At 45.9% G+C, this 20,867-nt stretch overlaps 1 protein-coding gene across 1 annotated transcript; it reads right to left on the reverse strand.

Moving 5' to 3' along the window:
- Positions 1–14,849, reverse strand: MYCBPAP (MYCBP associated protein). Its single transcript, XM_024223929.2, has 19 exons — positions 14,711–14,849; positions 12,362–12,489; positions 11,557–11,716; positions 11,019–11,125; positions 9,430–9,613; positions 8,915–9,030; positions 8,071–8,221; positions 7,568–7,683; positions 7,270–7,385; positions 6,228–6,339; positions 5,705–5,894; positions 4,969–5,156; positions 4,218–4,364; positions 3,692–4,006; positions 2,821–2,942; positions 1,924–2,039; positions 1,040–1,173; positions 634–816; positions 1–102 (listed from the first exon to the last, which is right to left on the reverse strand). The coding sequence occupies exons 1-19, from the start codon at positions 14,847–14,849 to the stop codon at positions 1–3; spliced, it is 2,826 nt and encodes a 941-aa protein (XP_024079697.2).
- Positions 14,850–20,867: the final 6,018 nt, after the last annotated feature.

Consider the following 20,867-nt stretch of genomic DNA (forward strand, 5'->3'; position numbering starts at 1 on the left):
TTAGACAGAAAATGCTTCACACTCCCGCTCTTGGGCATCCCTCTTTAGCTCTTCAAATAGAAAAACCATATTGTCCACCATTGACTCCAGAAGGCCATAGACCTAGAACAGAAAACAATACAAAGCCCCTTTTAATGAAAACATGATAACAAATGTTGGTGAAATGGATTGATTGAAGCAAAAGCATCTCGCTTATATACACCCCCGCTCCCAACAAGGTGCTTGTAATGCTCAAAGAAATATCTGGATTTTACATATTTTTATCCCTAACAAGAGCTGTCTGAACTAAAGGAAAGTGTGTTGAACATTATCTGACATAGAATTAAGTATGATGATCCCTCAAGAATCTGTAAGCATGCTGAAGAAATTCCAGGTCAGAACTGGGGCATGCAGCTGAATACATGATGGAATCATTCCAGCTTGGGGATCTGTTGACGCAGCAGCCCACGCTAACATTTGCTGACAATTTGTTCATTAGGTTTTCTTCATCTGATAAAATGCTCAGCTGTGCACCTAGCTTCATGCTACGCTTAAAGGCAAAGAAGAGGAGACAGCGCAGAACAAAAGCAACTGAGAAAAGGTGACAAAAAACACAGGAGAACGAGAAACATGGAAAGATAAGACCAGACTTACTTCAACATAAAGTTTTTCACGGTATTTCTCAAGTACAATGGGATCTACTTGTTCCTGGCGAGATTCTACTTGGTCTGAATCTATGCCTTCCAGCGGTGTCAATTCTTTCACCTCCCGGGTGAAACTTGGAGTTCTTACTCTTTTCTCATCTTTCCCTTTTGTCTTCCTGCTGTTTGAACGTTCCTGATCATACACAGAAAGACAGACAAAGGTAGGACCATAGCATCCTTCAAATTGCAGAGCATGCTGCACATCAGAGACAGCAATTCATTCAAAAGCGAGGAAATAAACTCTTCCACAGGAAGATGGAGGTTTACAAGCCCAATATACACACCCTTGTTATCTGTCACATACTCTCTCAGAAACCAGTTAATCACTTTCCATCTTCTAGATTTCCACCACATACCTCTCTATCTTTTCCTGTTGACTTTGTTGCTCCTTTTTTGTCCTCTTTTTCCTTCCCCCCAGCTGTCTTCTTCTCTTCTTTCTGCGAGGCTTTCCGGTCCTCCTTTCCTCCTTTTACACTCTGCTTCAGATCCACTGCAAACAAAAAATTCCAGTGATCCCAGAGCATTGTTTCAAGATCCAGTACAGAGCTGCAAATCCAATGCCTCTGTGCATTATAAATACATTATATTACAATGTATTTTCCTCTTTCTATAATATATGGAGATATACCTATCTCATAGAGCTGAAAGGGACCCTGAAAGGTCATCGAGTCCAGCCCCCTGCCTTCACTAGCAGGACCAATTTTGCCCCAGATCCCTAAGTGGCCCCCTCAAAGAATGAAGTCACAACCCTGGGTTTAACAGGCCAATGCTCAAACCACTGAGCTATCCCTCCCTCCCTATCTATCTGATGTTTATGGAAGCATACTGCAAATTAGCATTCGTACAATACACTGACTTCTCAGGTATAGTCTTATTTAAGGATGGACATAAGAAGCAATAAATATGCAGTAGGGCTAGCATGTAAAGGAGCAATAATGGTAATGTTTTTATTAGTATGGGTGAGAAATAGGCCTAAATGCTAATAGAAATACAAATACTAATGCTAAGCCAACAGGTTTCTGTTCCTTTAAGAAACCACACTACAAATCAGGGTGAGTACTATACTCTGGACTACTTTTTCTGATACATTGCCTCACAAAGGGCTCAGTGGGGGAAGTGCTCAAGCAGTCATTTCAGTTGAAGCTCAGTAAATTACCTGAAATTAAATGGAACTGAAATCCACTTAAAAGGCCCAGGAAAACCTGCTTAAATGGCTGGTGTGCTCAGACTATAAATGTACCTATTTCTTCTGGAACAATTTCTACAGAAGTGTCCTTCTCAGGCATGCCGAGCAGGGATCTCAGCATTAGGGAGCGGCTCACCAGACCATCAACTGCTTCACGCCACAGCTGGAAACTGAGAAACAAAACCGTCAGTATTTGCCATGGCCAGAAGTTGTCCAGGAGAGGATTCATATGCACATGGGGGAGGAAGGCCAGGACAAGGCAGGGTTTTTGCTTCTCCCAGCATCTTGTTCTACCCTGTGCCCATGAACAAAAACACCTTAACCAGTAAGAGCTATTGCTGCTTCCAACTAACTCCATGTGCTAACATCCAAGGTCTGACAATTGTGCATAGATGGCTTCAGGAGAAATTATTTTATGAAGTTATAGCCCCCATGGCTCTCAATAGTTTGGGAAACAGAGGTCAGCTGGATCCATAAATATTGTAAAATAAGGTTTCTTCCTCTTCAACATGAGTCAATGTGGATTAGACTCCCATCTGCATCTTGGAGTTCCTGTGTCCTTCTGATTTACAGGTGAACAGAAACTTTCAGTGTGTTTACAGCCCTAAAGTAAGAGTGAATGACAGAATATGGGATACAACCACCTTTTCAAGTACAATGTTAGAGAAAACTGCCTGCCAGGTGAGGCCCTCATAAAGGTAACAGAGAATATTCTGCCAGATAACAATCTCGGAGAATGAAAAGATCTCAAGTATTCTCACTTATCTCCAGAGTAAAATGGGATCTACGACTTGGACAGCTGCTATCCCTAAGCTGTAGAAAACCTTGCATGTAGAGGACTGATAGAACTCATATTGCTGGACACACTTGTCTGCTCTCTGCTGGAGTTTGCCAGTGCTACTAAGCAAAGGTATTTGTAGGAAAGGGCTTTTCTCTGCAATGGTAACATACCATGTTTGGTACAGGAGGTCTGACTGAGTTGGCCTCTGTTCCACACAAAGTGCCAATGCTGCCTTATTGAGCTGGGTCAGGGCTGCTTCTCGTTTTTCCTCCTCAGGGATTAACTGCAAAGCCTGATGGGATAGAAACCCCAGTGAGCAACTCCTCAGCTTCAGAGCTAGACTGAGGACCCTGGGGATCCAAAACGGCAGGGAATGGGGAATAAAGCTATAAAAGCAACAGACAGGTTTCCAACAGTGCGCTGCAGCAAAACTTGCACTGATAAGCTAGGCCAGTCTGGACTCTTAAGTCCAAACTAACACTGCAGTGAGGGAGAGAATTGGAAAATACCTTGTGTCTGCACCCTGTTGTGAGCACTAGGCCCCCAAATCCTCTGATGGATAAAGAGAACTTTTCAAGCACAAGGATCTGTAAGGAAAACAGAGGGGGCTGGACTATGACCCCGCCCCTCATTCTAAATTCTGGGATGAACAAGCGTTTCTCCGCCATACTGAAAGCTTTAGCTTTCCAACAGCTAAATACTACTAAACACAGAACATGTACAATGTTACCCAATTCTTTTTCCTTCATTACACAGGAGCCGCAAAGTCTCCCTCAGGAATCTCTTCACAAGAGCACCCAGGACATGGTCAGCAGAGCTGAAGGATGATTCATTCCCTGCTAGGCTTTCGCTGACACACTCAGTGACTCACCCCTCTCACCTCATTGCAGTGATTTACTCAAGCTTCTGATACACACACGACTTCATTCGTTTGGGAGCTGGAACATACCAGACTATTCCCAAGCAAGCAAATCTCAAAATGGTTACACCTCCATTCCTTGCCAACCCATCACAATTTGAACAAGGACAGAGGGGTAGAACCTGTTTAAAATCCTCAAAGGAAAGGTTCCACTCTGGCTGGCTCACTTCCTCCTCCTCCACATTAATCATCTGGCTTAGGATCGCCTCCACAATACTCTTCTGGCGTGGGATCTCCCCAGGAATGCTCTTCTGAAATGCAATGTCCATAGCACTCTTCTGGCACCAAATTTCCTGTACAGTGCTCTTCTGGCCTGAGACTGACTGCACTACGCTCTTCTGGCGTGAAATCTCCTCTTCCTCTGAAGTTGAGGGAAAATTCATGTGTTGCCTCCATAATTCATGGAGCTCCTTCACCACTTGGTGCTGATAGTGCAACTGTGATAACAGAAAAGGAAAAGATAAATAGAGAGGTGAGACAAGTCTTACTTTGCAACTATCTAGAACACCATCTAGCGATTAAACCGACAAGCTAGACTATTCTATCTTCCTGCTTAGAAACCCTGGAATGCACCACATAGGCCACAGCATCATAATTCCCGAGTAATTATGCTCAGTTCAGTGTAGAATATCAAGTGGCAAGCTGTACCTCTGGATTCTTTCTGTGGAATAACTCTTCCTCTGTGATGTAGGCATCCACAGGAGATGGGACTCGCTCCGGTGTCCGAATTCGATCAAGCAGCTCCTTCAGATTCTCCTTCACTATGACAGCAACTTCTCGTGCAGCCAGCTCACTCTGGGGCACCACAGTAACCAAAAGAGATTTGATTCCTTGATCCACATATACACACACACACTACTATAGGCATACATTAACATATATGCTCAGTCGCATGGACACATAAATCCACAGATGTATTTACATCCAATACGGTGGTCATTAAAATGATCACACAAACATCTATATTTTACAGATGTTGGTATAATTTTAAAATTATTATTTAATTTGACTTTACTTAGTAGGTCATTAAAACTCCAGACATACCAGTAACTAAAACCTAAAGGAAAAAGGGTAGAAGGATTTTTTAAAAAAAGGACAAAGTAACTATTTTAGGACAGACATCATTAGATTTTATACAAGAGGAATGAAAATAGATTGAGGTGATGTGGAGTGCTGATGCCACTTTATTTGGAAAACCTGTATAACTACCTAATTAACTAAAACTAGAAAAGACAAACAAAAAACAAAACACCTTTGAGTGCTATATAAGTAACTGATAATCTTACCCTTAGTCCCAATTTTATGGCAATAAGAACATTGCAGCACCCACATCATACTATATTCTATATTTACACATTGAGTCTGAAGCTTATAGTCACACAGCTAACCACTTGGTTACCTCCAATTCATCTCTGAGGCCAGCCAACTTATCCTCATACACAGCAATACCCCACAGGGATACCTGCAGGACAGCCCCTCCTAATAACATGGGGTGAGTACCAAACTCCCAGGACTCACTGAAGATTCCTGCCTTCCCCGACTTGAAAAAGAAGGAAAAGTTTCTAGTTTCTCCAGGCAGAATGACACCTAAGAATAACAGAGAGAGCACATCAGTCACCTGAGTACAAGAGTTCTCTTGTCCCGTTGAATCCTCTTCCAAATACTTCACAAATCTGCTTATTTTCTGGTGTCAATGTCTGTTTTTCAGCCAGATATCACAGCTAATATCGCCATCCATCTTCCAGGTTTACTCCCATCCATCAGATTGCTGAATGGATTTTTCCTCTTCACCCTTCCAATCCCTAATTTTACCTTGATCTCAACACTCTCAGTACACATTCTGCCCCAATTTTTCAATAGAAAATCATGTGGTTTTAGATATTCTACCCATACAAATTCTGGCTAGGACCCATCCTCTTTCCTCCAACCACCCTTGAAAGGGATCTTTCTCACACATCTCCTCTGGCATTAGTCTGCTCTGGGAACCCCAAGTAGCTTCTTAAGGAGAATCACCACATGTGTTTGCTTTAGCAGTGGCCTGACTCAGATAACCCCCTGAACATGTCCACCTCACATGTTTGCTTTGGCATGGGTATTAAGCCTATACGGTAATCTTTAAGAGATCCAATTCTCACCTGGTCTGGTGTTAAAGTAAAAATACTGCATCCCTTTCTCCTTAGTTTCTTCAAAGGTAACCGACTGGGCTTGCCTCCGCCAATCATACCATATGGCAGCTGTCCCATCATTGCTTACTGTTAGGCAGGATTCAGCTTTCTCACCCGCCAAAACTTCAAAGGTGACCCGGGCAGCAATGCCAATTTCATCCTGTGGGGGAGAAAGAAAGAAAAAGGTAACCACAGGATTTGCCTTCCCATGACCAAATGAAGTGATACTACAGCTGGCTGTTTAAACTATTAGATCCAGCTTGACTACAAGGCACCCACCAAGTTGCTAACCTCAGGAGGTGGACTGAGGCTGAACAGAAACACAAACAAAACTCCCTGTCTCTGTTTCTAGATCCCTCCAAAACAAGTACAAGTTTAGCAACCACTCTATGATGCCCAGAATAACCCTGCTGGTTACACTCAATATATAGCTATGACTTGGGAAAGAAAAAAAACGTAGCCTTATCATATTTCAAAACAATTGCAATTTTACCCTATGAGAAGTGGTGCTGTTGATCCAACGAGCTGGCTGTCCACAAAACTGCAAAGATGGACCCAATACTGGTTCTGGAACCACATCTGGATAATCTTCTAAGGGATCACTGCTAAACAAAGCAATGGCCAATATTCTCTTGGGACTGTTCAAGCAAGTTATTATCAAGCACTGAGGAACAGAGTGGTTGTTTAGAACACCCGCATTAACCAAGAAACAGAGGATTCATTTCTGATTAACCATTTCATCTTTAGGGTTCAACTGTAGCCAACAGACTGAAAACTCATCAAATCACAGAGTCCTCTGATTACAGACAGTGCCATTGGACTGCATCTTCGGGGGTCCAAACTTGAAGGAACTCCAAACATAGACTGATATTGTCACCACCAAGAATGGGCAGGATGGAACTCATGCTTGATGAAATGGGCAAAGACATCGGTCTAAGGAAGGCTGGGGACAGATTACTAAATGAAGAGGCAGTACCCACCAAAGAATGGACCAAAGGTAATGCCCACCGTGGGCAGAAAAAGATATCTGAGGAAGATGGAAGACTGAACACACCTGAAGGAGATGCACAGTCTGGAATAACTAGGGGCAGATTCTCCACCCTGCCTAACCTAGGGCACAGTGAGTGGAAAGGGGGTGGGCCACAAGAAGTTGGTTTCAGCTCCTTGATCCTCAGCCATGAGGCCCCAGTGCTAGTTCAGAGTCACAAAGGAGCACCTCTAACTTTGCCAATGGAGAACTGACCATAGCAGTGCTTCACTCTGCCATACCTCCTCCTCTTTCCACCTATGCTGCACCCTGGAGCACTCTCAACATGGCCCCTTACGTAGGGATGAGGAAGGCAGTTGGTATTGGAGGCAGTGGAGCTACCTCCATCAGGGGGAGTTCTCTACTAGCTATTTCTGGCTTTCTTAAGGCCACTTCCCTATCCTCTGTGGAGAACCTGGCCCATGCTGGATAAGGACAAGTGAGAAATCCTCAAAGACTGTTGGTCAGTATCCACAATTCCTTATCACTATCATCAAGCATAACTTACAGGCTCACTCTCTCTTCAGTGGTGCCTTCCTTATTTTCCTTGCACAGCGGGAAATACTGTGCTGAGACAGAAGTGAAAGGTTGCCCTTTACCAATCACTTCCAGGCCATCTAGGTCCTTGACAAAAGGTAATAGACATAAAAAAAGAAAAAGGACATCTGTTAGTTTTTCTTCTTACATAGAAGTCAGACGTAGTCAAGATAGGCTATAGTATATCCTTTGATAAGGAAGGAGAGAAGCACAGTATGCTGCCTTAAAAAACAGTGCCTTGTGCTTAGGAGAGAGTCCACTGGTCTTACAGGGTGATTAAAATCCAGCTCCTCTAGGACGGATTTTAGCTCCTGTCGTCGATACCTCAGGAAGAGACTCTTATCCCAGGTGAGACGGAAAGGGGACTCCTTTGCAGATCTGGAACCTGTGGAATTAATCACATGTGAGTTCAGTGTTTACACACCACACACCTATTGGTTTCACTTTCTCCCTGACAGTTGATCTTGCAACAGTCCAAATATCCCCAACTGTATCTCTGAGAAACACAGTTCCATCAGTGTGAACTTAATCTTAGGAGTGCCCTGGCAGTGTCACCTAGGGCTACAGCAGTGCAGCCTTCAACTTGGCAGGTCCCTCCATGTGATGACTAGATGCCCGACGGTGTAAGCTGCTTCACATCAATGCCCTTCCACTGCCAGAAGGGATCCTAGCAATACGAGCCTCCTCACAGCAATTTAAAACTACTGGATAGTTAATCTTTGCTGTTCCACACGCCTCCCCATTAATGTTGTGTCTCCACCCATTTCCTCACCCATCTCCATCCTGACACTCTGAGGTTTCCCTACATGAGTGATAGGCTCTGGGTAGCCTCGCTCCCTCTGGGTCAATGTCATCATCAGACCAGTGAGTTCATCTCCGATGCACTCAGGCTGGCTCCAGAACTCACTTCCTACATGGTAACCCTAGGGAGGAAAAAGAAGGTCGCCGCCATGCAATGATAACCTGTCTCTCAGTCTCACAGGAACTAAGCAGAAGGCATCACATATTGTTTATAAGAAGATTTAACCAATTATGACCTGTCCTCAATCCAAATGGACACTCTGACTGAATGAAAGATCAAATGATATTAACACAATATATTCCCACTGATGTGAATCCTTTTTGAGTGCTGTAAATACACAGCAAATGACTCCCTTGTTTTAGCCCAGGAACATTTCCCTTCAGAGCACCTTCTAAATGGGAACCTGTGCCATCTAGCCCTGATGCCATTAGATCTTTGTTGTCTGGTAATAGTAATTTCTGGCACACGACCATGCCATCTCCCCAGCCTGTGCTGGTCCTTAGTAGGAGGCTCACTGCATGGCAGTGCCCCATGCACTAAAGCTCTTTAGCAAGGAGCCCACAAGAGCAGCATCAGTTAGATCTAACCAATACTTGTTACATCACCACCATTTTTAAATCAAACGATGTTTCTCTTTGAAATAACTGAAAGCTCCGTAATTCATTTTGGACCTGCAGTGGATGTGGTAGATGCCTAAAGATGGCTCCTCAATGCCAGTCCCAACAGTATTATTCATGACACTAACATCCTAGCCCAAATGACCCCCTTCCACAAGACCAGAATAATCAGGACTCTGAAGAAGTGGGGCTCTCACCTTCCCATAGTGCAGAGCAGGGAGGCTCCGGTCGATAAGATACCGCTCTTCCTGGACTCGTCTGTAATCCTCTGAGAGATTCATCAGCAGTTCATTTTCTGGTTTCCGAAGAAACTCTAAAACCAAGCAAAACAGAATCACCTCTTTTACCAACCAGAATCTCCAGAAAATCAGCCTCACTCCTTCCAGCTACCTCCCTCTCCAGCACGGTAACTCTCTTCCAGTCTCCTTCCCCCACCCCACCCCAAAAAAAATCTGCCTCACTGCTACTTCCAGCCACAGCCGTACAAGCCACCAAGGCCATCCTCACAGCCTGAATGTGCTGAACCAACTGACTAAGCACATCTGGAGTCTGGGGAGCCCTGAAAATGTGTGGATAACTGCACAGCAATACAATTTCCCAAATCAGCCAGGCCTTGGTTTGCCTGAGGCAGTAATAACTTACTGTGATGGTGTTTGGTTCACACAGTCTTACATGGCGTTCCACACAATTAAGTTGTCCCAGCTTTACTCACTACTCAGAACTCTCTGCTGCTTCTTCCTGAGTGCCATATTATGATGCCAGTTCTGGAGGGCCCTGTGCTGTGATGGTGGGGCCCAGAGAGACTTTCTCCTCTTCCCTTCCTCATGTTTCTCTCTGTACTTCTCTAAAGCTGCCACTGTATCATCCAGATGTGAGTCTGCAATCAGCTCAGCTAACTGAACAGAAATTAAAATGTTTCAGAGTGGCAGCCATGTTAGTCTGTATCAGCAAAAAGAACAAGGAGTACTTGTGGCACCTTAGAGACTAACAAATTTATTTGGGCATAAGCTTTTGTGGGCTAAAATCCACTTCATCAGATGCATGCAGTGGAAAATACAGTAGGAAGATATATATACACAGAGAACATGAAAAATGGGTGTTGCCATACCAACTCTAACGAGACTAATCAATTAAGGTGGGCTATTATTATTAAATTAAAATGTTAGATTAGCCTATCCATCCATGCATGGGCATCACAAAAACAAATGGGGCAAAGGGGTAAAGAAAAGAATGTTCTGGATTGGCACTGTCTCTATGCAACCACTTCTGGATCAACAGAGTTTCTGGCATTCACAGCATCACTCGCACACTGTTTAAGACTATACTACATTGAGTAGTCAGACATAAGGAAAGGCACTGTCTCATCACCTCGCTTCTCCTTGTACTACTCAGTAATGGTGCTCTCAGCAAAACGGCTGATGGAACTGGAACCGTCCAATTTCTCTTACTATGGGACTCTTCTCCAGACACGACTTACTAGGCCTGGCATTGCAGATACTCTGCAAGCAATTTCCTCCCATATGGGCAAACCATGTCTCAGGCCAGAGAATTTTCGGAAGCATTTTCAATTAAACCTAAGTCTATTGCACTCATCACTAGAACTGTGTGAATAGTAGATTTTTTGGTTCACTAGCCAAACAAAAAAAAACATTGTGGATTGACCCAAAACTATTTTTTTCCAGTTTCTGTGCTGGTGGTGCCCCCAATAACCCCATGGCAGTACTCACCTGGGATGCAGGAAACCCAGATTCCAATCCCCCCTCTGGACTAGGGACCTGAACCAAGGAGTTCCCACTCCTAGGTGAGTGCCCTAACCACCAGGCTACAGAATCTAACTTTTCTCTCTCTTTGTGACCCAATGAATATTTCAATATTTCATGAAAAGTGGGAAGCTTCAACAGAAAAGACAGAGACTTCCCCAGAATACCCAATAGCTTGGTGGTTAGAGCACTCACCTGGGAGGGCAGAGACCTGAGTTCAAGTTTCTGCACCAAAGGAGGAATTTGAACCTGAGTCTTCCACATCCATATTGAGTGCCCCAACCAGTGGACTATTGGGCATAAGGGAGGCACCATTACCACCTCCTCCTCAGTTTCGTGAATGCCACACAAATCCCCTTGTGAATCTAGCCAGAAAGAAATTCGGGGTTGAAAATGGCAAGTTTGCAAATAGCTTTGGCTCAACTGGAAGTCCGTTTTTCAGTGAATAAACTATTCTTGCAAAAAATTCATCCAACTCTACTCACGCTCTACTTCTAGGACAGCATTTGATGGCAGCCATTTCACAACTTTATAAACCAACCTCAGCATTTCCTCTAGCTAAGGCTTCTCTCTTGAATTCCTGGAGACTTCCTAAGATACTGTGGGGGAGAATCTGTTCACAGTTATCAACAAATGGTCCTTCTGGCCCTGCAATAAAGCAAGACAAACTATGAGACCACAGAGCGCCCCTCATAAAACACAGAGGACAGAAACAGTAACAGACTACAAGAATTTCAGGTTCATTTCTGGACTCTGAAAGTTCTAGCCACAGGTAGTTCTAGCAAAACCAAGGGTACGTCTACACTTACCTCTGGGTCCGACGGCAGGCAATCGGTGTTCTGGGATCGATCCCGGAAGTGCTCGCCGTCGACGCCGGTACTCCAGCTCAGCGAGAGGAGTACGCGGCATCGACGGGGGAGCCTGCCTGCAGTGTCTGGACCCGCGGTAAGTTCGGACTAAGGTACTTCGAATTCAGCTACGTTATTAACGTAGCTGAATTTGCGTACCTTAGTCCGAAGTGGGGGGGTAGTGTGGACCAGGCCCAAGAGTAACAGGTAAGAGCTGAAGTTTAACCCTACCAGAATAACTCAATGGTCTCTTGGATGCATCAGTATCAGCAGGATATGCTACCAGGAGCTGTGCCTTCTTCCCAGCCTCTTGGGGTTTGTGTCTTCGAATGAGGAACTTCCTGGTAATAGGAGTTTTCTCCCCTTCATGGGGAAGGCGTGGAGTATGGAGCTACAGAAACAGAATACACAGTCCCAATGAGGTTAGGTACAGCACTGCCTCATCTCCACCCTTCTGATCTTGCTGGGGAGGGCCTGGAAGTAAAGAACTCACCAAGGTCTGTCTCCACACTTCTGGTCCTCCTCAGGAAGGTGTGGTGTATGGAGCTACAGTTATCAGATTAAGTAACATCCTGACTACTTTGACTCTGCTGCTTTGATGGGGCAGGGGAATGAACTCTGAATGGCCTCCCCCAAGAATTTTCTGCACCATAGCTTAGTGGCGGGTGCTACCTCTTAAGTAGTTTAGTTAGGGTTTCATAAAGGTGCTATATTTTTTTCAAAACCATAGAAATCTTAAAAGAAACAAAAAAGTTGGAAGTGTGATTCTGAACACACCAGATGGTTCATCCTGACATTTAAGATCTTAGTATAAAATTAATCTTCCACTTTCAGCAGCTTTTTCACAAAGACTAGCTAAAAATTCTGATGATTTGACAGGCCATCAGAAGGAGGACAGCGACAAGTGGAACAAGAGCAGAGCTCCTATAGTTTGTTTTGATGAGACCCCCCCCCCAAACCCCCATTCAGGATAAATGGAAACTTTCAGTGAAGGCAGCTACTCCCTGTGACAAGGGACGCAAGATTTTATACCCACCTTCTCTAGATCTTCCACTTTGATTGCCAGAGCCTGGATTTCATCTCCTTGCAGAACAGAGCTGACAGGCTCGGGCTCCTCTTGAATTGGCGGGGAGGGCTGCTCAAATGTCTTCACTCTCTTCTTATCTGAAACACAAGTGAAGTAAAAACACGTTGTCTTCCTTTCCCAGGCAGGGCCGGCGCAACCCATTAGGCGACCTAGGCAGTTGCCTAGGGTGCTACAATTTGGGGGGCGGTGACCGCGGCGGTATTTTGGGGGCAGGACCTTCCGCCGCCTCTGTCGGGGGCGGCATTTCGGGGCGGGACCTTCTGCCGCCTAGGGCGGCAGAAAAGCTGGCGGCGCTCCTGCTCCCAGGGAAACCCCTTCTTTCTTTTGGACAACTGAGAAAGCCTTAAAGGCAGTACTAGTCTTCAAGGTGTATGGAAAACTAGAACTCGGTATCGTCCGTGTTCAGCACATCATGGTATCCACATGATTTGAACATGGACAGTGGGTTTCATCTGCCCCATTCCCTTCACCCTGGCCTAGACACAATGCAATACATTTTCAAGTAGTACATTTCCAGCAGGCAACAACCCAGAATGGAAACAAAGAACTTTTACAAAAGTTTCCTATTTCAAATGGAAATGGAAATAGAGAACTTTAACACACAGTTACACACTCAACTGCATGATAGTCCTTAAACAAAAACTCTATCATGTGTGCAAAAATATCAGATTTGTATATTCAGGGAGACATTTTTGCTGCTCATAAATGCATATTGATCATCACGGCTTTGATAATTTGATCTGCTTATGTCCTGAGTTGTGGCATTCTCCTCATTACCTTGTGATGTTATATCTTCCTTGTCTCTCCTTTTGGTCTTAGATTGTAAATTTTTCAGGGTAAGCACTATCTTTTTGTTAGGTGTTTGACAGCACCTAAAACAATAGACCCTGGTTGGGGCCCCTCAGTGTTACCACTATTCAGTAAGAAATAATCCTAGCTTTAAAAGGCTTTCCCCACCTTTCACTAAAAGCAACAAAAGTTTCTCCAACCAGAAAGAAAATCAGTAGTAAGAGTCAGTCAATTTTTTTTTATTTTTGAGACAGGTATGTTAACATAATTAGGAATATGCAGTGTTATATTTCAATCCCTTTCAAATGTTAAAAAGAATATCAGGGTGAAACCTCCTTCTAATTTTATGTAATACGTATTTTGAAAACATATGAGATCACTGCACTTCTCAGAAGCAGATTTAGCAGTCTTCTCACTGACTATAATTGGTATTTGGAAATCATTCTCCCAGGACTCCAATATTTATCTGGGTAAGTGGATTAGATATGGATATAATGTGCGTCTGTGATAAATCACTTGCATGTATACTGAGGGTAGGGCTAGCCAAGCCATCCAGACCTGCCCAGTTATTTCTGCAATCTCATTGGAGGCATATATGTTCCTTTTCTGTCACCTGCTGAAAATATTAAAGCACGTCTTACCATGCACCCAATTAGACATACTGGAGCTGCTGCTACCTCTCCAACATAGGTGCAGCTTTTGGAAAACTTAACCTGCTGGGTCCTGCCTCCCTCTAAAAAAAGCCACCTGGTAAAAGTCTAGATAAGGGCAGGCGGAGATGAGATTTTCTCTTCTAAAGTTAACGCACAGTAGGTAGCTGGTAACAGTATCAGAACCACTGACTATCCCTGTTCAGCGTGTGGCCCTCACAGTGCTGTTAAAGCAAGGTCAGTTTCACTTGGATATTCCCAGCCCTATGGCCCATCAGGTCCAAGGCAGGATTGTCAAGGCAATGCAAGGTCCACTCAGACACTCCATCACCATTTCATGCATGGCTGGCGGTGGTGACAGCAGGCAATGGGAACATTGCCAGGGCTCCCAGATCGTGCCAGTGGATCTCTGGCTACACTACCTGGGCGATGGCAGGATGTGCAACCTCCCAATGTGTTAGGGACCCCGAGGTGGTGCCAGAGCCGTGCCCCAGTGACTGCCTGGCAGTGATACCAATGCCTCTTAGCTGTATGACAGCACGGCAGGGCTCTGGAGCTGGTGCCAGTTCTGTGCCCTGTCAGGGCCTTCCCCCGTCACTGTGCCTAGGCGGGTGGGGTCCCTGACAGGGACTGTGTCTCTGTGCCTGGGAGAGTCCCCAGGCCCCCACACTGTGCCCAGAGGGGGGGTCACTGTGCCCAGGGGGGTCCCCAGGCCCCCACACTGTGCCCGGAGGGGGGGGGTCTCTGTGCTTGGGGGGGCCCCCCGGGCCCCCCCCCGGGGCCGGGGGGGGGGGTCCCGGCGGGCGGGGGGGGGGGGGGGGGCGGTGCTGCCAGTCCCAGCGCCCCGCCCCGCCCCTACCCTGGGGGGTTTTGGTCCGAGCGTCCTTCTTGCTCGACTTGTTCATGGTCTCGGACACGGCGATGAGCGAGGGGACCCTGCGGCCGCCCCGAGGCTCCTTCTTCAAGCTCTGAGGCGGCGCCGCTGCCGGGGTCTGCATCCCGGACTGCCAGGCCAGGCAACAGGCTTGGGCCGGTCCCCCTGGCAACCCCTCCGCCACAGCCACAGCGCCTGCGCGCGCTCCTCGGCAGACAAGCTCCGCCTCCCGCACTCTATGGTCCGGGGAAGCGGAGGGGAGTGACGGCTCCCTGGAATCGTCACCGCACGCTGGGCTGCGGTTGTGCGCATGCGCGATCCATTCGGGTGGGAGCGCGCGCATGCCCTAGAAAGCAGGTTCACCCTGCGCATGCGCAGTATCAGGCTCAGAGGTGCTTGCAGCTGGCCAAGCCCTGTGTTGCCCATAGGTCACAAGGGCAATGAGGATGCTGGGGGGCAAGGGGACGTTGTTCCGAGGACTGGGGCAATTAAAGAGGCAGCGTGGCATTGTGAGGGGTGGTGCCCGTGCTTTGCCCCTATGTCCTTCAGCAGCCACCAGCGGTGCCTGCATCTTCCTCCTCCCCCCCTGCCCTCCTGCTGGGCTCGGGGGCTTGCCCGTCCATCCACGCCTCCTCTGGGGCTACTCGCCAGATCCTCCCGCTGGCACCTCCAGCCCACTGGGCCTTTGTGCAGCGTTGTGATACCTTCCCTCCAGGGCAAATGCCTCTCAGCAAGGCGGCTTCCCCGCCCTACACGAGGCTGAACCTCCCCTCAAAGGGGGTTATTAGAGTGATGGAAAAGCAGCACAAAACGGAGATAGGTCTAAACCAGCCCCAGTCACTGGGGAGATCGGGCCCACAGCCCTGGTGCCTGTCAATCTTCGCATCCCCTTTGACTCTGCAGTAGTTTCCCAGCCCCTAGACAGTCCAGCCAAGGTTTCTTCTGGGGCACAGAGGAATGTTCCGGTCTTGGCAGCCCATCCACGCTCTTTTGTGCGCTCCAAAAGGAGCATTCTTCTCGCTCCCATTTCAAAAGGAACGTCCCTCTCCTCTCGCCTTCTTTGCCCTTCAAACAGGAAGGCAGTGTCTGGTCACAGGAACTCCCAGCACAGAATGCTATGTCCCCGCTTGGCAAGCTCTATGCGGAGGCCTTCTCTGCAGATACTTTCTTACCAGGGTTACCCACATCCTTTCTTACAGCAGCAACGTGATGCAGCCACCACTCTTCAGTTAGCTGAAACAGGTCAATAGCATTCCCTCTCTCCACACCTCAGCTATCGGAACCGTGACTACTACTCTGTGGCCTTAGGCCTACTATCACACATCTGAGGACAAGCTAAGAAACTAGAGAAAAAACCTGCAACACATCTTATTTCTACGGGAGGGAGGGACAAAAAAATGTCCAGGGAGGGGGCAGTCCACCTCATGTCCCGCCTTAGCTATGGGGCTGGATCCCAACATGCAATGCTTTTTGCTTTCCTCAAGATGGTGCAGTGCATGCTGGGACTTATCCTTTCTGAGGGCTGCCCTCCCAAAGCCTACCCCTTCCCCCCACATTAAAGATGGGGCATTGTATTCTGGGACCTGTCATCGGCCTCGTTTTAAAGTGCTGCTTGGCTCATAACTGATCATTGCATGCTGAGATCTTCCAGAACTGTGGGATGCACAGCACCCTCCATAATAAAGTGCCACCTGGCTCACATTGAAGCATTGCGTGCTTGGCTCAGTGATTTCCCTGGGCCCGACCCTATATTTAAAGATGAGGGCTACCAGAAGAGCAGATTGCAGAATTCCTGTGAGTGGATTTGATTCACCTCTTCTTCATAGCAGCATAGTTCTTGACCATACAAAAGGATGTCGCTCTTTTGTGCTCATTTTCATCCATTTTAGGCCATGCTTTAGCTCCAAATTTACCTCTCCTCAACCCACGATCACAAGGCGCTATTAGTGCTTTATGTTAAGAGATAAGAAATACTGATTTTTCAAACCAAGGTGATATCAAACTTTACACCAATTAAATGAATGGCACATTGTTTCTTTTCCTGCTTCCTCCACTGCTATTTATTGCTGTGCCTTTTTAATATTTCCATCTTCTTCATCGTACATTTTAAAGGCCTATGTCACAGATTCGGCTTTTGAGAGCTTTGCATTAAACCTTACTTCCAGCACCATTTGGTGACCAAAAATATAATTGCTTTAGTTTGTCTCATCACAGTGTCTTGCAATGTGGTGCTTTTCAATATTGAGAAACAGATTTAAGATAAAGCAAGACGATTAAAGCAAATTCTTGGCAGGTATTGATCATGTGTCCTGGGGTTCGCTGACTAATTAGTTTGGCAATGAGCAGCCCATCAATAGGCATAATTTCTGACAAATTAAAGGAGAATACAAAGCCCAATCCTGTAAACTGTTGAACACTATAGTCTCCCCAATTCCCATTGAAGTCAACAACATAAGGTGCTTAGCAACCCACGTGAGCCAGGCCTTAGTTCATAAAACCTTTCCTGTTGAAAAACCTGTCTTCACCACGGCAGGTTTTGACACTGTCACCCCATGTTAATTTCATTTGAGAGGATGTGAGTAATAAAGAGGCGTTCCTAGACTGAATGCCTTCAGGATATTTGCAAAAAGAACGAGGAGTACTTGTGGCACCTTAGAGACTAACAAATTAATTTGGGCATAAGCTTTCGTGGGCTAAAACCCACTTCATCGGATGCATGCAGTGGAAAATACAGTAGGAAGATATATATACATAGAGATCATGAAAAAATGGGTGTTGCCATACCAATTCTAATGAGAGTAATCAACTAAGGTGGGCTATTATCAGCAGGAGAAAAAAAACCTTTTGTAGTGATAATCCATTTCAAACAGTTGACAAGAAGGTGTGAGTAACAGTAGGGGAAAAATTAGCATGGGGAAATAGTTTTTACTTTGTGTAATGACCCATCCACTCCCAGTCTTTATTCAAGCCTAATTTAATGGTGTCCAGTTTTCAAATTAATTCCAGTTCTGCAGTTTCTTGCTGGAGTTTGTTTTTGAAGTTTTTTTTTGGAGAATTGCGACTTTTAGGTCTGTAATTGAGTGACCAGGGATGTTGAAGTGTTCTCCGACTGGTTTTTGAATGTTATAATTCTTGATGTCTGATTTGTGTCCATTTATTCTGTTCCGTAGAGACTGTCCGGTTTGGCCAATGTACATGGCAGAGGGGCATTGCTGGCACATGATGGCATATATCACATTGGTAGATGTGCAGGTGAACGAGACTCTGATGGTGTGGCTGATGTGATTAGGTCCTATGATGGTATCCCTTGAATAGATATGTGGACAGAGTTGGCAACGGGCTTTGTTGCAAGGATAGGTTCCTGGATTAGTGTTTTTGTTGTGTGGTGTGTGGTTGCTGGTGAGTATTTGCTTCAGGTTGGGGGGCTGTCTGTAAGCGAGGACTGGCCTGTCTCCCAAGATCTGTGAGAGTGAGGGATCATCCTTCAGGATAGGTTGTAGATCCTTGATGATGCGCTGGAGAGGTTTTAGTTGGGGGCTGAAGGTGACGGCTAGTGGCATTCTGTTACTTTCTTTGTTGGGCCTGTCCTGGAGTAGGTGACTGGAGTAGGATATTTGGATCTTCTACTTCTCCTCAAAGAAATCCCAATTCTAATGCAAATGGGCACACTGTCTGGCTACTTGGCTGATGAGCATGAACAGAAGACCAAATACTCAATATTCTCAAAATGGTGGGTACAAAACCCCACCTCATGACAACAGCTCAAGAACATGGCTGGAGGAAGTCTCCCCTTCTGAATATTTATTTGCAATTTATTGCATGAAACAGAGCTGCTGGTGTGGATTACTCCACCATCTACAAAGCAGGGAATGCTGCCAGAGCTACCAGGTCATGGCCAAAGCAAGTTACAACAGGAAGCTTGCTGCTCATTCCAAAGATATTTGTTTTCTGCCCAAGGCACCTAAACTGCCCAAAGAGGGGCTACATTGGCAGCTTGCTAGAAGCCCAAGGGCCCACCAATGAAGCAGATGGCATCGACCCTTCTTTATAATTTAGCGGTGCAACCGAGAGTGATTAAAGGTCCCAGCATGCACTACGTGCTTGTCAGACAGAAGGTTCCTCTCACCTGCACTGCTCAGCATGATAGACAGTTATTGTACAAGATTCTCCAGGCAAGTACATTCATCTGGCTCAAGGGCCCATCCCTGTTTTGCTCATGGCACAGCCATCTGATCAGACAGGGCATCCGGATGTGGAGCAAACACCTGGAGGAAAAGAGCAGGCTGAGGCTTAGGCTCAATTTCCAGTGATGAGCACAGTGTGGTTGTGATCGACCTTATGTGACTGATCTGCTTGGTCAAGTGAAGCTGTCTTCAACTAAGAATGATGGGACAAATGTGGCCTGTATGCCTTCCAATAGGTACTGATGCTAATTTCTGCTCTGTTCAAAATTTCCTAAGGTAACAGCTGTAGTGCACCAGTTACAGCCCTTGAATGAAACTAGGAATGTCTTCAGGGGATTCATGCCTCTCAGTGCCATCACTACCACACACTTGTATGTGCAAAATGAGGCCTTGCATCTCCCTACACCCAGAGCTTCCTCATGTCAAAGGCACAGAGCACTGCAAAACTATTTCTTTGTAGCCCAGGCTGAGGGAGAGTCCATGTTCCTGCTTCAAAAATGTCCAGTAACAAATCTTCAGCAACTAACCCAAATGGAAATTTCCTGGATTAGGCTAAAAAGGGAAAGGGAAGATTTATATTAGGGAAACAGAAGCAAGTCCCCCTATATTTACCTTAGAAACCTTGTACTGGCTCAGGCTAGAAAAGCTCAAGGCACCTGGGTTTATGTAGCGTTTGAAGGCCTTGGGTGACATGAGTTTGGGTGGCCTTATCTTAGTCCCAGATATGCACTGTGGGTTGGGAAACCACTTCCTCTGACACTCTCTCCCTCAAAAAGAGTTGGGGCTGACAGACTCGGGTTTTTTACTCTTTCTAGCAAAGCACCCACCCTTTAATTCCGGCATACGTCACCCTCTACTGTCACCTTGGTTGTTCCTAGAACCACACAGAGCACATACTGAAGGACAAATTCAAGGACTGCTCTTATCAGCACTGATGGAAGCTTGCCAGCCCCAAGCGCATTCCTTACCACTTCACAGAGCAGCGCATAGGTAACTGGCCCCTTTGCCTAAATCAAAGACCAAATGGCATCCAGCAGGCTGATAATGAGGGGAACGTGTCAGAGACTGTTAGCATGAGTCATTGCTTCTTAGGCTCAGTGAGACTGACTCAGGGAAGGCTTATGCATGTATTTCACCTGAGTGGCAAACTCCTCCTCACTTCAGGAAGCAACAGTGGGGATTTATTCTAATCAGTGGAAGTGGGTGAAATTACTAGTTCAACCTGTTAGGCCACTAATTGACAATCAAGGTGTCAATGAGGAATAATTGGGCCCTTGCACCTCATCACCTCACTGCATTCCTTTCAGGTGTCTTATTTCCCCTTCCTTGGTGAGACTGTGCTAATGCTATGTGCTTCCACTGCACCTGTCAGTTGGGGATCTCAAAGCACTTTGGGTATTATCCCCATTGTACAGCTGGTAAAACTGAGGCACACCATGGTTAAGTGTCTTACTCAAGGTCAAGCAATGCATCAGTGACAGCACCTGCAACAGAACCCAGCTCTCTTGGTTTCCAGTTTCCTTCTCTGTCAAGCAGATGACGCCGCCTCCCATAACAACAACTGTAATGATCTGAAACATGTTTGACTGATTGTGAATTATATTAAAAGACTTTAAAAATAATGTGCCCTCATGTCAACTTCTTCTTCTGTGCCATCTCCATTACTGGAGGTTTGCAACAATGGTAGTCCGTTCTGTATGGTCCTCTTCTAACCTCTTTGTGGATGAGCAGTCCTTTTAATCCACCCAGGATATCATCTCACCACCCAAAATCTTCTTTTTCTGCCTCATGTTCTGCCATCAACTTTCCCTTCCAGTGCCCATAAACATGCACTGCCACTTGAACCTCTTAAAATATGCTCTGCAAATCAAATCTTCCTTTTAATAAGATCTCTAACTAGCGTTTGTGGAGTTCCAGTCATCTCCAATACTTTTTCATTGGTTACAGTCTATCTGTGA

Source organism: Terrapene carolina, unplaced genomic scaffold (assembly GCF_002925995.2).
Source record: "Terrapene carolina triunguis isolate 2854851 unplaced genomic scaffold, T_m_triunguis-2.0 Scaffold192, whole genome shotgun sequence".
NCBI lineage: Eukaryota > Metazoa > Chordata > Testudines > Emydidae > Terrapene > Terrapene triunguis.